The 16,967-nt window shown below is 36.5% G+C and overlaps 1 protein-coding gene across 5 annotated transcripts in view; it reads right to left on the bottom strand.

The window, feature by feature from the left end:
- Positions 1–16,967, bottom strand: part of RFX3 (regulatory factor X3) — a 281,571-nt gene that overhangs the window by 65,315 nt on the left and 199,289 nt on the right. For 4 of the 5 annotated variants that reach the window (XM_081802793.1, XM_081802790.1, XM_006739897.3 and 1 more), the window contains 2 exons: positions 9,376–9,450; positions 390–571 (listed from right to left, as the gene is read on the bottom strand). In XM_081802793.1, the coding sequence (XP_081658919.1) occupies positions 390–571; positions 9,376–9,450 (257 nt within the window). The remainder of the gene's footprint in view (positions 1–389; positions 572–9,375; positions 9,451–16,967) is intronic. The other variant, XM_081802792.1, reaches the window with a different exon arrangement.

The raw sequence follows: 16,967 nt of genomic DNA, 5'->3' as shown, positions 1-16,967 counted from the left end.
GTCAAGAGACAGATAGTTTTCCATTGACTACGTCCCTTACTCATCTCTAGTCTGATTATTTTTAAAAAGAGAAAATAGTGATATATATTAATTTTTAAGGCACCATGTGTAAATATTCCACTAACAGTTTGACTTGCTGATTTCTGGATGATTTGAGAATCAACTCTTCTCAAAGCTGTGCTCAGTTACATTTAAGACAGTGCATCGTTCTGGCTTCACAGTATTCCCCGGATAACGACCTCTTCATGAGAGACTGTATAAATTGAGCTATTTCCTTATTTTTTCTTTATATGTTATCCATAATCAAGCACATTTGCTCCAACGATATATTGAACTGCTTTAGTTTGAAAGAGAGGGATTAGTTTGTGATCTTATTTTTTCGTACTAACCTAGTTCCCAATCTCCTGGTTCGTAATCCCATAAAAATTGACCTTATTAGTTTTCCAAAAGAAGCAGCATTGACTGGGTCCAGTTTGTGTTCCTGACAATGTCGTAGGTAGTGGTTGTACAACGTGCTTCTGGGAAGGCTCACTCCTTCTGCGGTCTCGTAATTGTCCAATAGCCACTGGAGCTAGTATAAATAAGACAGGGTAAACACAGAGAAACCAGATAATTTACCAAAATGTCCACAAGCCACTATAAATACAATACACAGAAATACTTAGAAGATCTTCACCAAGCCTTGTAATACGGTAAACTGTTGTAATTCACAGGCTGGTATAATCTGACCTTGAAAACTCTGGGAAGTGTGCATTGCTGAACATAATTTATGACCTCGGACCATGTCCACTCCTTCAAACATTCAAGCACATGTAAAGAACACTAATATTCCCTGTATTGACTGCAATTTTGTAGACAAACACCTCTTTGGGGAATTCAGATAATCCCATTAACCGGTTGTAAATAAAATTTATAATTGCTACACATAATAGGGCTTTAGTGTTAGTTTGTTTTAACACATGAACAGCAGGCTGCCTGGTATGAGTTTTTGTATTAAGTTTCTATTCATTTACATAGAATTTTAATTGACCTATCTAATTTACTCAAACAGGACAACAATGGTATTATCTACTGTGTCCAATTCTGTAAGCAGAAAGGAAAAAATCCAGTCATTTCTTCCCCAGAAGGAAAGAAATTCATTAGACACTGACTTAAAAAAAAAATTATGTAACTTTCGAAAAGCAATCTTTTATTACAATCATTGGAGTTTTGCTACCTCCCTGCTATGTTTCTTCATAATTTTGGAAGACACATTACAATGGTAGTTGGTAAAGCAACATTTTCTCGGTCTGTAGTTCACATTTTAAAGGTTTATGTTGTCCTGTATTTTTTAAAAATAATCTTTAAAGTATAGCAAGTGCAAAAAAATTTTAGAAAATATAATGTAGGTATGTATTACTGAATATCAACAGTAGGAAAATGAAATTATTAACTCGTTCATTCATTTATTTATAAAAGAGAAATGAAATAGATTTAAATGACTTTCTTAAGGTCACAGATTGTCTCAGAGCCTGATTGGGTTCCCAGCACACGTTTGCTGATTACTTGCATACTGGTTGTTATTTCCGTAAAGCAGCAAATACTTCATATAACTTGTCTCAACAAAATTTCCATGCCATATATAAGAGGTGTGATAAAGAAGTGATATTTTTACATGCAATTTAAATTAAACTTAAGTCATGAGAGCCCAAGAATTCCTGGCGCATCAACTATGAGCCAGTCAACGTGCTAGGCACCTAGTGATGTAGAAATGAATATGCTCTCACTCCTGTCCTCTAGGAATTTAGGATCATATTCCAAAAAAGACAATACGGACACTCAAATATATTAAAGCATTTGCTTATATATTTTAAGATTCGTGAACAAACTCAGAACCTGAACTCTCAGACTCTTAGTAAGAAAATTCATTAAAAATATTTTAGAATTATTGCCTTTAACTATGACAGCTGAATTTCCCAGAACCATTTTAATTTCAAATATTCCTACATGATGCTTATATTTAAGCATTAAACTTCATTTAATTAAACTTACGTCACTAAACTCATACTGATGTTGGCTCAGAAAATATGGGCACCAAGTCTACAAGTTAGGGCGGAGTACTTTTTTGTTTGTTTGTTTAAGTAGGCTCCACACCCAGTGTGGAGCCCAACAAGGGGCTTGAACTCACAAGCCTGAGATCAAGACCGGAGCTGAGATCAAGAGTGGGACGCTTAACCGACTGAGCACCCAGGCGCCCCCAGAGCAGAGTACTTCTACAAATAAAGTTCATGTTCTGGTCAGGGAGTCTTGAAGTTCTCCGTGAACACTTATGCATATGAATATGTGCGTTTAAACATACCCATTGCCTCTATAACATATACAACCCTCCCTTTTAAAAAGGTTATACAAAATAAACGTTCATTTACATAACGACAGAAAAATTAAAGGTCAAAAGAATTCTTTAGAGATGAATTATCTGTAACCTGACTGTCAGTAAAGGCGTTTTCCAGAGACATGGGATTTCTGAGTATTCTAAATAACACACAGAGTTAAGTTCACTTATCCATATTCATTGCATATAAAAGAGAGGTGAAAAAATGATTGAAAAATCCAGTTATTAAGGTTCAGATTAGTATTCTGCCTACCACAGTGGGTCAGGATGTCTCTAGCATTTCTTCATAAATTTTCAGATTCAGAGTCTGTAGATTATGAAGGCAACTGAAGTCGATGACACACAAAATATGGCCCTACAAACCTGCCTCGTACAATTCATCCACGTGCAGCAGTAAGATGAATGGCATCTGAAGGCATTGCTTCCTCACTTGAATGGTGTTGGGGAAGCTCTAGTGAACCGTATCTCCCAGAAATGCTAGCTCTTTTTTTGTGAGCATATACTAGATGAAGCCTTCCACTGGTATTCTAAATATATAGAAAATCTAGAAATATAGGGCAGAGACTCTAGAAACATAGAAAGGAATATTCTCTGAGAAGTTCAGTTTCTTGAGATGAGGGAATATAAAGGAAACACCAAAAAAGAATCCTCAGAAAGGCAAACGTATAAAAAACTCTATATATTTTTGGGAAAACAGTATTTTGCAGCTGAACTAATGAAGTGTTCACATCCATAAGCATGGAACACACAACACGTGTAAGTCAAAAATACCAAAAATATGTTTGTATATATATTATCTTTGCTTCCTCATATAAGGCATACTGTCAAAGTCAAAGTAATATGATTTTTAACAAAAATAAATAAATAAAAATAAAATATTTCTTTCTTTGCTAATGAACAGAACACAGATCTACATAGGAAATGTTAATTGAAAGGATATTCTTTTTTCAGAAATGGAAAATGATTTTATAACATGAACTTTATAACCCAAAGTATGCAACTGGTAAAAATAGATCTGATGTAAAATACTTTCAATAAGCTATAAAGCAAATAAAAATACTTTGTTTAATGAGATACAAATAGAAAATTTCCGTAAACTGCCTCAAATGTTTACTAGTTTTCTTGCAATATTTAATTACTTAAATGTAAAGACAGGTATCTAAAAATGACAGTTTACTATTTTCTCATGATAAAGAAAATTGTCTTGTAGATTAAAAAAAAACCTGAAAAGCAAATCTAATAATAAAATATTTGAAGGGTATGATCTTAAGATGTCTTTTATAAAAGTGAAAACTAGTGCAAATATTGAAGTTCAACAGAAAGTATTTTGAGTCCAAAGGTATGTTTATATATATAAAAGAGTTAATCAGACCATTCTTAATCAAAGAAAACTTTCCACAGAAATAGTGAGATAATGACAGCAAAGTTGTCTTAAAACACTTCGAAGCCTGGATAATATTACTCAAGCCCCAAATGAATAGAGAAAATGAAGTTTTTACTGGATTGGCTACGTGGTCCTCTGAAATGCTCAGCAAGTCAAAAAAATCTGGACTGACTACTTTGCAAACTTCTTTTATTGTATACAGTTTTATATTCTTTTTTTTTTTTTTAAAGATTTTATTTATTTGACAGAGAGAGACACAGCGAGAGAGGGAACACAAGCGGGGGGAGCGGGAGAGGGAGAAGCAGGCTTCCCGCCGAGCAGGGAGCCCGATGCGGGGCTCGATCCCAGAACCCTGGGATCATGACCTGGGCCGAAGGCAGACGCTTAACGACTGAGCCACCCAGGCGCCCCCAGTTTTATATTCTTATAGACTCTTCATTTCCAAGCCAGTTCTTTAAAAAAAATCTGAGTTTATTTGCAATATGTGTGTGTATGTACGTGTCTACAACATCAGTTGATTTGAAAAACTCTGGAAGAGTGGGTGTTCGGATGACCATAACTTTGACAGTAGCAAAGGTACATTTCATTCCCTGCCCCTTATTTGCAGGAGGAAGAACATTTATTCCTTTCCAGAAGGCTGGAGATCACTTGGAAGAGCAGGAGACTGAGTGGAGGTAAAAAACCCTGAAGGCTGGAGGCTCCAGCTAGGAAACCTGGGGACAACTCTACCACCTAAGTGTAGTGCTCCTTAGCTCATTCTATAAGTGGACATCGGTTTAGGAGCTATCGCTTAGATTCTGAGATTCAGCAGGGGATTATCATGTGCATTCTACATGCCAGTTATTTCACCTTCAAGTTTTGACACAGTGATGAAATTGTAAATCAGATATTTGAGTCTGAAACACAGTATATGAAAGGATTAATTTTGTTGTGAGAGAAACCTGGGCTAAGTGTAACCTAAAGGCATACACCTCTTGTGCTGCCCAAGGGAAGTTAAGGCTTGTTACAAGGTATAGTTTCCTTGGGTTTTGTTTTTAATAAAATCCCTTTGGACACTAAAATTCAATATCCTTAACATTTAGCAATTTGGAGCTAAACTATTACTGTTTCTTTTACTCTGTTATAAAATGCCATAAAATATTTGTTTACATCTATGGTTTTTAAAAGCCCATAAAATACCGTAGGAACTTTTAACCTTTATCTTTAAAACTTGATTATTCTACTAATGAACTAACACAAATTCATGTAAGGGTGGAAACCAAGATAATTGCATCTTTCAACCTTTGCATTTAATCTATATTAATCAGGGTAGATTAAGGAAGATGAACAGTTCCTATTTTTCCCAAAGGGAAATACTGATTGACAAATTAAAAAAAAATACATACTGCATTCCCCAATTAACATCTAAATGTAACATTTGGCATTTTTTCCCAGATGGATTATTATCCATTAGGATTCATTTGAAGTTCAGTTCACTGATGATATGCATTTTGACAGGTCTTATTTCTGTCATAACTTATATTTACAATACACCAAAGTCAAGGGAAAGTGAGTATAAAACAAGGGTTTGCTTTGAGCTGAATATATTTCAGTAGCTAAAATCAGCAAAAATCATAAAACAACAACTTGCTACACTGTAAAAGGTATAAAAAATAAGTACCTAATGCTTTTTATGTACTTTAGATGGAATTTCTTAAAAATGCACAAGTTCAAGAACATTATGTGGAGATTGGGAACAATTAGTTTAAGAACATTTCAGTGTTCAAATTTGCAATCTAAAATACCTCACACTGGATACAAAATAATCATTAAGTGCCAACTTATATTAATTACCATTGAGAAGGAGTATAAAATAAACTTAAGTCTGCAATGATAGTCTGTTTTAGGCAGATGATATACATCATTTAGCCCCAATGCATCTTCACATACAAAAGATTTGGAAATAAAAATATTTAAGTAAAAATTATTATACTAATAGAGTGAATTCTGTAAAGCTAAATCAAAAGTACCATTCTAAAATACAAGGAGATGAGTGATATCACCCTTGCCTATAATTTTTTTGAAGGATTAGATTATTTGGAGAGAAACAAAGTTGTCTATTCTTAAACTGAAGGTTGCCCGTGGGGCAGTGATAGAGTGATCATATACTCTTTCACTCAAATGGTATGCAGGGAGAAGGCCACTCTATGCCAACGATGTTCATAAACAAACCGATAGAAGCATGCTTGATAACAAAACAACGCATGCATGAGTCCCCCAATAAATGTACACATGACAGGCAAAGGTACCGAGAATACTGAAGGTAAGATAAGGTCTGTTCCCTTCTATTACTTGTTTCTTAGGTTCATCCATTGAGCAAATATTTAGGAAACTTCTACCATGTACCAGGTACTGCTCTAGGTACCAAGGAGGCATCAGTGGACAAAACATATAAAGTCCTTACTCTCTTGGGACTTTAACTTGTCAGTATGTATTTACTGTCTGCCTGCATGGTGTTACTACTGAAATAATTGCCATTATGTGAATATTGACAATAATAGAAAAAAAACATGGCACTCAGTGTAATTATACTCAATTTCTGAGTGGGGCGTTATATAGGGTATGAAACTGAGAAGTATATATGCATTTCAACTTGGAGGATAATAGCAAGATAATGATAAAAACGGAGTAGCAGTACTAAGTACTCTTAAGGGTATGAAAAGGGGACACAAAATTCAACACCCCACTCCACCCCACTCTGTCTTCTAATATGTAGAAAGAAAGGTGAAAAACAAAGCAATCATGTTGGATTCTACTGACAGGAGATTATTTATTTGGTTTAACCCTAATAAGAATTTTCTGAATTACTGTGAATAATCAAATGTCTAAAAGGAAAATAGGAAACCCATTCTATCCCATATTCCAAAACAGAATGACAACAGACTTTCTGCTCAAAAATCATGATTAAGATGCCACTTTTGAAACTACTAACTATAGGACACAGGTTATTAATCAGTTCTCCTAATTTTTTCCCTACTGAAATCGATCCTCTGTAGTAACTGATAAGTCAGGGAAGTATCATCATAAGGTTGGATTCATGTCCACTTTAAAGAATCCCACAAACCTCAAATGAGTCTATATTATGTCCTATATAGTGAGGGATAAAGGTAACTTATAGTTTACTGACATTTAAGATATTAAGGATATATTTTTTAAGAACTTCTCCACTAAAATTTTTCTTTACAGGTGAACATCACCAATTAAATCAACAGAATTTAAAATGCCCTTAGCAGGTGGTTATCAACTAGAACACATGCAGTAGCTTATTCCAGTTTTTTGGCTTAATCTAACAAAAATTAGGAGCATCACTAACTTTCCAAGGACAGAAAAACAACAGGATTCTTGTTATGTGTTCAGGGAGAAACCTGACTAGTCAGCAGAGACACGATCCTTCCTTTACTGTTTCTATACCGTCTGTAGAATCATTGGTATTTCTAAAGACTTGACCATAAATGTGCATTTAATGAATTTAACTACCTCGGAGGTGTAATAAAAACAAATCAGGACATCTAGAGAGAGATTATCACTGCATTCGCAACATTTATGCCTTTATGTCCACCGTATATACTGAAAGGTCTCTGGCGGTTGGAAAACACTATGGAAGAGTTGCCGTGCTATGTAATAAAAAATATGAAGTCACAGAGTAACACATTTATTTGTTGTTTGTGCAGCTTAAGCCAAACATTCATTAACATTAAATATTACTTCGTGAGTTTTATAAGAGACTAATAATCTCAAAGAAACCCCAACATATCTGAAGAGTTTCCAACAAATCAACAAAAATATACAAAAAAAACATGTTCTTATGCCTGCATTATTGTTCATGGAATACTAATAAATATACGAATTCAAGTTAAAATTAAACATATCATATATTTTACTAAACTGCATAATTCAAGTGAAAATGAGATATGAATTGAATAACAAAACACAATTTCTTAGAAGTCTGATAGCTCAAAAAGGTAACTGTAAACGTCAGGTGTTTTTTTTTCCCTTATGTCCCTGTACATTTTTGACTAAAAGTGAACAACATTTTTACTTGCCATTTTCAAAACACAAACACCAGTTAGTCATTACCCACCCCCTAAAAACATACACCCTAATAGTGTACATTAAACCAGCCTTTAATCACAACTATAAATTCATGCTAACACAGCAGGGATATACTGATGAAACATATAAAAGAGTGACATATTGCATACAAATTTTCAGACAGGGGGGAAAAAAATCACATTCCTTAAACTGTTTCAAAAAGAAAGGCCAAAACATATATTATTTTGAAATTTACAATCTATAATTTTCAACAGAATTGCAGACATTCTCCAACTTGGCTATCCTGTTTTTATTTGCCATGATACTTCCCCTTGAACAAGAAAGAACACACAATATTCATCTAAAAACAAATGTGTAAAACACATGGAAGTATTTAGTGTTATGTGGGAATATAAAATTTAAATCTTTGAAAAGTCAATTATTTAAAAAGCACAGTGAAAATATTATCTGCGAACTAAAGGTTTTAGGTTTATTGAAAAAATAACAATATCTCATTTCAGTTGGGTGATCCAATTTTAGACTTTTCACTCACAAAATATGGGGAAGAATTTAAAAATCATAATAACTTATCTCTCAGTTTAAGAATACATTGTCAGTTGGGAGGACAAACTAATTCTTAGTGTATTGTCATTGATACTAATTTAGCAGAAGATCTGTCTAAAACAGGTAAGTCATAGTTCTATTTACTTTTTCCCATATATTCAGAAATCACGGCAACAAAATAATTTTTAATCATCATTTCCATTGGTTCCCCGAAATTTGAAATTTGAAAATGTTTATAGTTTCACAAAACTGTCATTGTTCTTCTCAGACTTACCAGTGTTACAGTGATGGCTGCATCTGGTAACAGTTAAAAGCATCAAGAAATAGTAACAATGATCCTGTTTAATCTCAATTATTAGCAATTTATGGCTTATCTAGAGTCTCATTTCTTCTCTTGGCCCAGCTTCATTTTTCTGGAGGTCTCAGGACCTGAGCTCACCTAGGTCAGTTTCTTGCCTACCTTATATAGTCTTACTGGTAAATAAATCATTTTCAGACAGTTTACCATTGCGTTGGGTATTAATCATCTTTTTCCACTTAAAGAATACTACTGGTCATACAAGTAGACACGACTGTTTCCCTGCTTCGGACACAGAGATGCGGATCACAAGCATTTGCTTCACAATTAATATCAAACCAGAAAATTTTAAATATTGAAAATCCCCATTAATTAATTTTCACAAGTAAATGGCAGCTCGGTATTAACTTGGAAATGTTACATCTGTACCAAAACAGCACAAAAACCTAGTAAAGCAGTATATCGGGACCTCCATTTTTGCATTTTTGTTTTTTTGTTTTTTGTTGTTTCTTTTTTTTTAGATATTCCACTGTATAAAATAGCCATTAAGGGATACAGAGATCATAGGGGGCTGAGAAAGGAAGGTTAAGAAGCAAAATAAATAAATAAATAAAACAAGCATTTAGAAGCAAGCAACACATGCAGAACAAGCAAGAGATTAGTTTACATGAAGAAGAGGCAACTTACATGGCTGTTGAGGAGAGAGCTTCTGTGAGTGGACAGACCGTCAGACTTTTGCAGCGTCTCAATCGCCATTTCAATCTGATAATAGATGTCATTAAAAAAAGGGCTCAAGACAAGATAGTAATAAAAGGCTCACCAGAGAATTTTTGATAGATTCTCTAAAGTTCAATTTCTTCTTCAATGGTGGCTAATGAACAGCTCTCAACTAAATGTGTCTTTCCACCATCTTCCCGCCCCACCCCCCAGAGAATAAAATAAAAATAGACACACTAATGATAAGCCCGATCGCAAAAAGTACACCCTTTTTTTAAACATTCTGTAATGATGATCAGAATGGAGGCCTGAAGAGCAGGAACCCCAGTGGATTCTTTCTAGTTATGAGAAAATGTTCTTGACTTTCAGAGTTCAAGATGTGGGATGGTAACCACTCTAAAATAGTCTCCCACCTAAAGGGTATTTAATATTTGCTCTATTTTGTCATGAAAGAAAAATTACCCTGCAGATTTTGTGTTTAACATGCATTAGTATTTTAATGCAAATGTACAAAGACCCCTTCATTAATGTTCAAAAGCTACTAACTCTACCCATTCCTCTCTTAACCTTGTATTAAAATTTGGAAGCGGAGGGTCATTAGTATGAACAAACACTACGATGTAATCATGGCCCCTACATTATATTTTAGGACGTGGTGGTGAGGCAGAGCTATTAGAAATGACAGCAGAAATGGAACAAAAAAGAGAAAATAATTCAGAATCAACAAAGAAAAAGACAACCACAGAAACAGTTTTACGCCATGTAATCTCAGCATACCACGAGCAATCATAGCACCGTAATTAAACAGCAGGTGCCAATAATAAATGGGATGCCCTCTTGATAACCTCATATTGGAAGATGTCTATGTCTTGGCTCCTAGTGCTAGGGCACGTACCATAAAATCAGGTTCTGAACACACTCTATTTGGTTACTGGGTTATATTAACAATATTAACTAAAGTTAAATTTAAAAATCACATTATGTAAGAGAGAAAATTGATTTCATTACTTTTATTTCTACTGTGTGATCAAATCTACATATCAGTAGAAGGAGCTATAAAGAATACTTAGTGTTTTCAAATGTAGTTAACTTACTTCTATTTTACAGTGGCTATGGAAATTAATGATACCTTGAAATTCTCACATACCATGTCTTCCCACCAACACAAAAACGGTGGACGGCAATGTCCATAGCAAAGTTTTTTTCCCCCTTCAACTTCCCAATTGCTCTCTGGTGGAACTCTATCCACAGACTGTCCAGTCGCAATTATATCAGCATTAAATCCAATTTTCTTCCAAGCAACTTGGGAACTTAAATAGCTTTCATTCTATTTTATGTTATTTCCACAAGTTACTGGTTCTTCCTCCCTAGAGTTAATAAGATAGAATACTGACAAAAATGTGAGGCTAGAAATTATAGAAAAAAAGATTCTTAAAATAAAGATTATAGTAATTCATAAGATGATGTAATACAATTTGTTTCACTGTTAATTTCTTTTGGATCACAAAATTAAGTAAGCTGGCTTCTAAAACACTCTCCCTGCCGGGTGGAATGGTCACATAGTTTACCATCCTATTTGAAAATCAACTGAAGAAGGTGATATCATACTAGTGAAAAAAGACACATTACAGAAAGAGCAACGTAAATGTAAAGGGTAATGAGTAAACAAGCATTTTACTAAAATGTTAAACTGCAAAACTATAAAGGACCTCGGTAGTGGGTCTCTTAAAAGGGCATCCATAAGTGTTCTTGTTTTCAAAGAGAACACATATATCAAAAAAAGAGCTGAAAAGCCTCCCCCTTATGTGACTTTAGATCACTTCTATGAAGAATTCGCTCAGAAGTCTAATTTACTACAATGCCCACATTTTCTTTCAAGTTTGAGTGTGGAGAATTCGAAGTTCGATTTCAGTCCACTAAACAAAAATAAAACGACCTGCGTCGCGTGATTCTCCATGTTGAGATGAAAGGTGAAAATGATCAGAGGTGTCACTGCAGTGGTGATGGTGAAATCCAGGTCTGTGTGTGTTTATTAATCAGGAATTTTAATTTCTTTAGGACTAAAAGGATTCGTGGTCGCTGTTTTTTATCATTAAAAAGTGGGCATGGTAGACATTTTCCATTTCTTCCTTAAACCAGTGAGGCTTTAGACGATGATTATACAGGAGGTTATTTTTTGAAAAGTCAATGCTCTGAACTAAGGTTCAGTGCCCAGTTGTACCTCTTACTGAATAATCATCCTGAAACTGAGTCACCAGGAGTGTACACATCCGCTCTGCAATTATCTGCTGCTAGGATATGTGGTGCTTGGGAGCTGAGGCTGGTTCAGGTGACCCTGGACTATTGCCTCATAATCAGGTAAGAAGCTATAGCAACTCTTCTGAGATCAAATGGTGGGATGCTCCATCCGAAATGAGATGTCCGGCCTGGAGAGACAGGTTTTCAGAGCATTAAGTAGGATTACTGGGGTGAATGACACCAAGAAACTCCCCGTGTGAAAGAGCAGGTAAGAAACTGCTGTCCATTCCCGACAATCTGGGCACACGACTTCCTAGAAAAATCAATCTTTCTGGAAGATAAAAGAAGATCCTCATCACTATACTAGGGACGATTTTAAAACCCTCCAGATTCACCAGCTTAACACAGGGCTCCCGTGAGAATGGGAATTGACTCTGGGGGCGGTTCTCCGCCAAAGACAGGAAACCTTGCTTCCATCCTCCTGCAGACATATTTTCAGCAATGGGAGAAGAGGATTTTGCACTGGGTTTAGGCAGGCTGCTGCATCTCACTGGAGTGGCAGGAAAAAGCAAGAAAGATAAATGAGACGTTCTCCAGCTCTGGGAATCCCATGTGGTCTCCAAGCCTCAGAGACAGCCCCCACAGAATGCCTAGCCAAGTCCAAAGAGTCAACGCGCAGGTAATGAGAACTTCCTCCACTCATACACCAGATTTCTTTCTGACCACACGGCAGCAGGAAGATGCAAAGACCTCTTTGCAGTGTGTTGTATGACAAGGTACTACTGAGCATCATGTGAAAAATGGGGACTGCATGGAGAACCTCGCTGAGAGTGTCATTGACCATTGACCTGAAGACGATTCAGAGAAATCACGCTTCATCAGGGAGCAGGGACCCCTGGGAGTTTTGCTGCCAGTGAGGCTTAACTTGGGTGAAGAAAGAGTAAAGGGACACCAGCCGCTATATTAAAAAAAAAAAATGTTTGGGATTGCGTCACCAGTTAGTCACTAGAGGATTAAAATGAATACAGGTGTAACACTCAGCTTCCCCAACCAAACACTGAGTTCTCAAAAGACTGAAAGCCAGGGAATGGTGTAAGTGGGTTTCCTTCACTTGGGCAAAAGACACCCCATACTAAGGCTGAAGTGCTAGTTAGAGACCATACCAGCTACTTCACTTCTGGTACAGAAAGTAGCATGATTACAACTGTGATAAAAATCTGACCACATGACAACAAGCAAACCTTAGTTCTTGGGTGGCAGATTTTGTGTGTGTATGCGTGTGTGTGTGTGTGTGTGTGCATGGTAGATTTAAGAAAGAAAAAAAAACCATGGACTCTGTAAGGCAGAAGAAACCCCTGTTATTTTGAGAGTATAGCAAGTTTATACATCTGTGGCAGACTGCATCAGTGAAGGAAGTCTTTCCTGATTTCTCAGCAATTAGGATCAGAAATTCAGAAGAGGCCAGGGAGGTGCTGTATTTCATATCCAGGAGGCAAAAACAAATAAACGAACAAAAAAACAATAACAAAACTCAGTGGAGCTCCTACAAAAAGAGAGCAAACCCTCTAAGAAGGCCTTAAAGGGGACAGGGTACCTATGATCTGATGGGGGATAGATACACAGTATGACAAACATGTGGCCTCAAACCCAGGTTCCAAACTCTTTTAAAGTCACTACAATGCTAATGCTGCCTTGTTGGAACCGAGGACAGGGGGAGAGTCTCCAACCACCTAGGGTCACCCTGAGGCTTGTACAATATCCAACCAAGAATCAGTGTCCCAAAAAGGACTTCAGAGGAAAGTCCCACCCAAGCCCTTAGGAAAAGAGGATGGCAAGAGGAGAAGAGGGGGTCAGATGGTGTCTGGATGTCCTCCCAAGCTCAAAGAAGGGAACAATATTGTACTTTTTCTAAGGCAGCAAATACTTTTAAAGACAAAGATGAAATAAGAAAAAACCCATTTTTCCCCATCATTTATAATTCCCCATTATTATTTACCATTGGTATCTATCGATCCCCATAACATTATGGATGGCCCTTTTATTACTATAGGATGGCCCCTTGTTTTGCTGAGTTGCTCTCAGGCTTAGGTGCTCTGCTGGTGGATCGGGAGGTTTACAGGAGGTGGGGATCTGGGAAGATGGAGGTCAGCGTCCACCTCACCCGTGCAAAGAATGGGCAGACTGGTGAGAAAAGAGAAGTACAAAGAGGCTTTGAGTGACTGTGCTCTGGAGAGTGTGATGCTAAAGTCTCAGCTTTTTCCCCTACAAAATCTTCAGTAAAAGCTCTACCGCTCCCAGATACTCCAGGTACGAGTAATCAAGGCTGGCTGGAGCACAGGGTTCATTTAGGGGCAGTGGGTAATGTCAAAAAGGTAAACTGCAGTTTAAAATGCAGGAAAATGTGAAGAGGTGCCGAGTCTTTTGCATGAGTTAGACAGGATAAAAAAGAGGCCCCCTTGGACATGTGATTTATATATCCATTTATGTATGCCTATACAATGACTCAAATAGAGTATCACATTGTGGACAATTAGGGCTCTCTCTTAATGTAAATATCAACCAGTCATTCCACTACATGCTAATAAGGCAGAAGGAAAAAGAATAATTATATCACCTTATTCACTGGCTTTATAGGTCAAGGCACATTCTCTTGACTCTGAAATGGCTTTTTAATCTATTTTAAAGATTAAAGGTCAAGATTGATATATTCAACTACCACTATAATTAAAATTGGTCTCTTGGTAGAAGCTATTTCCTTTCTAGAACTGTTAAAGAAAGTGATTTAAAAGTAGAAGTAATATTATAATGCTTTATGGTTTATAAAGCCTTTTTTACATTAATTCTCTTGCGATCTTCAGAGCAACTTTGTGAAGTGGGAAAGGCAAGCAGTATTATCTCCTTTTCACAGATTAGAAAATTGAGGATCTCTGGGATTGAGGGATTTTCTTGAGATTACACATGTATTAAATATGAGACTGGAATACAAGACTTATCCCTCGAAGTTCAATATCATTTTCATTTTATGCAAATACAACATAAATACAAATCATGGAATATTTCAAATCAAAATATCAAATATATCAAATGAAACTCTTCTGGTGAGTGGCTTGCAAAATTAACATTTGCTAAATGGTTTACTGTTAACAAACAATAAAATTACTTCCTAATAGAAAAGGGTTTAAATATGATTGATTAAGTATTACTTGAAAATGATTTCAAAGTGATCAAGTTAAAGGCAACAAAAAGTTTTAAATGGATAGTCACATTTTAATCATCACAAAAATAGCTATCTTTAATGTATAATAATTGCATTTTCTTGTTCATACATGTTACTGTATTAACCTCACCAATTAACACAGCATTTTTTTTTTTCTTTGTGAAAGAATGGTAAATTCTTTAGAGAAACTCAATCAAGAGAATACACTTAAGACTGGAGATTTCCTTTGGGGTAATTTCTCCCCTGAACTCTTAAGACTTCACATTTTGAGATCAAGTAAGGCAGAAATGTTTCTACTTGGTGGCTTTTGTTCAGAAAAAGTATCTGTGATGACCAACATGAACACGTAGCCACCACACTTATACTGCTAGAAATGACAGCCTCCTGGTGTATGTATGGGGCACAGGCGGGGTGGGTGGGAAGGACTTCCTACAGGAAGGACTCCAACCAGGAACATCAGAGAAAGGACACTTTCATTTTGTATTTAGTCTCTATAATCACTCTAACACAGCGTTTTTCAAAGTGTGTGCCTTTGAGAGCACAAACAACAACAAACAAGAACACAAAACAAAGCTAAAGCTCCACTCTCCTCTTCAATTTGCCCAAAGCTGTGCTTTTCAGAATGTAAGGTGCAACCCGTTAGTGGGTTATGACATTAATTATGTGGGTCCTGACGGGCATTTTTTAGAAAATCAGTGAAATCAAATAGAGTAGAAAATAATGAGATGTCCCTGCACAGCGTATGCGTAAATATTCTGTGGAACTCTGGTTTCAGACACCTGTATATGAATGACACGTGTATATACACAATCACATATGTGTATACATCTAGATGTGTACTCATGCTCATGAATGTACATATGTGTGTGTGTGTGTGTGAGCATGGGGCCACAGTGCGAAGATATTTCTTACTGTGGGCTATGACCCCAAAACTTTGAATGCTCTGCACTAAGCAGTTAAATCAGTTCCCTGCAGGTCACTGGATCCCTTCTTCTAAGGCTCTACTGAGGATGTCTCTTGGGCCCAGGAGGCCTGACAATGCAGATCGTAACACTCCCCCTGAAGCTAAGGCTCTGAATATGACACTGCTCTTTTTGTACGTTCAGATGATACAGAAATCAAGATGGAAATACATTACACCACAGTGATGTTGAAAAGAAGCTTAACGCTGACAGAGTCAGGACACGTTGTTCCTTTAAGTCTTAAAAAAAAATTAAAGATGTCCAGATGACACCCCCCCTAGCCAGCTTTGGTTTCTGTCTCCTCTTGAACCAGAAAGTAGCTAATGAGGAAATCTTAATCTTACATGCCTAAGCATTTAGAGCAAAGAAGTTTTCAGTCTTGCAAGTGTCTATATAAAATCTTCTCCATTCACATAATTTTATGACATTTAGAGAAAAATTTTAAATTGTTATGCTTTCAACATGAAGTTTTGGCAGTTTTGTACCACCTGAAGCTATTCTGAAATATTTATGAGGAAAAGAAAAAAAAAACATTTGGATAAAAAACCTTGCATAAATTGAATGTGTTCTGAGAATATTTGACTTAAGTTGGTGGATTGAAACCAAGACTGCTGGTTTGGTTCCTCTGATCAGTCTGTACAGCCCACATCCCTCCGCCCTCCCTCACCGGGACCTGAAAGACTGGCATTATCAGTGTGTGACAATGAAACTCTTTTCTGAGACATCGATTCCATAAGCACTCAGGGCTAGAATTACCCTTTGGGAACCTGCTGGGTTAGAATTAAGTGATAAGATTTAAGGCCAAGTTTACATTTTCAAATGTGTAAGATTTCAAATCTGCCTTTCGCAGATTCTTCCGAGTACTAAAGCACATGTTCACTTTGTATTTAGTCTACATAATCACTAAAACGGAGGGTTTCTCCAGGTGTGGCCCTGGATCAGTATTAGGGGAGTCACCCGGGCACTTGTACGAAATGCAAATCTTGGACCCTTCCGCACACTGAATCAAAAGCCCCGGGGGAGGGCTCCAGTGATGTATTTAGTCAATGCCCCCAGAGAAGGCACACTCAAGTTGGAGGAACACTGCAGTAAAATATTCTCAAAAATTTTCTTCTTTGTCAGGGTCAGATTGCAATTACTACTTC

The sequence above is a fragment of the Leptonychotes weddellii genome, chromosome 14 (genome assembly GCF_054177405.1).
Source record: "Leptonychotes weddellii isolate Sample4059 chromosome 14, ASM5417740v2, whole genome shotgun sequence".
Taxonomy (NCBI): domain Eukaryota; kingdom Metazoa; phylum Chordata; class Mammalia; order Carnivora; family Phocidae; genus Leptonychotes; species Leptonychotes weddellii.
Note: the sequence above shows the minus strand (reverse complement) of the source record. Positions and strands in the feature narration are given on the sequence as shown.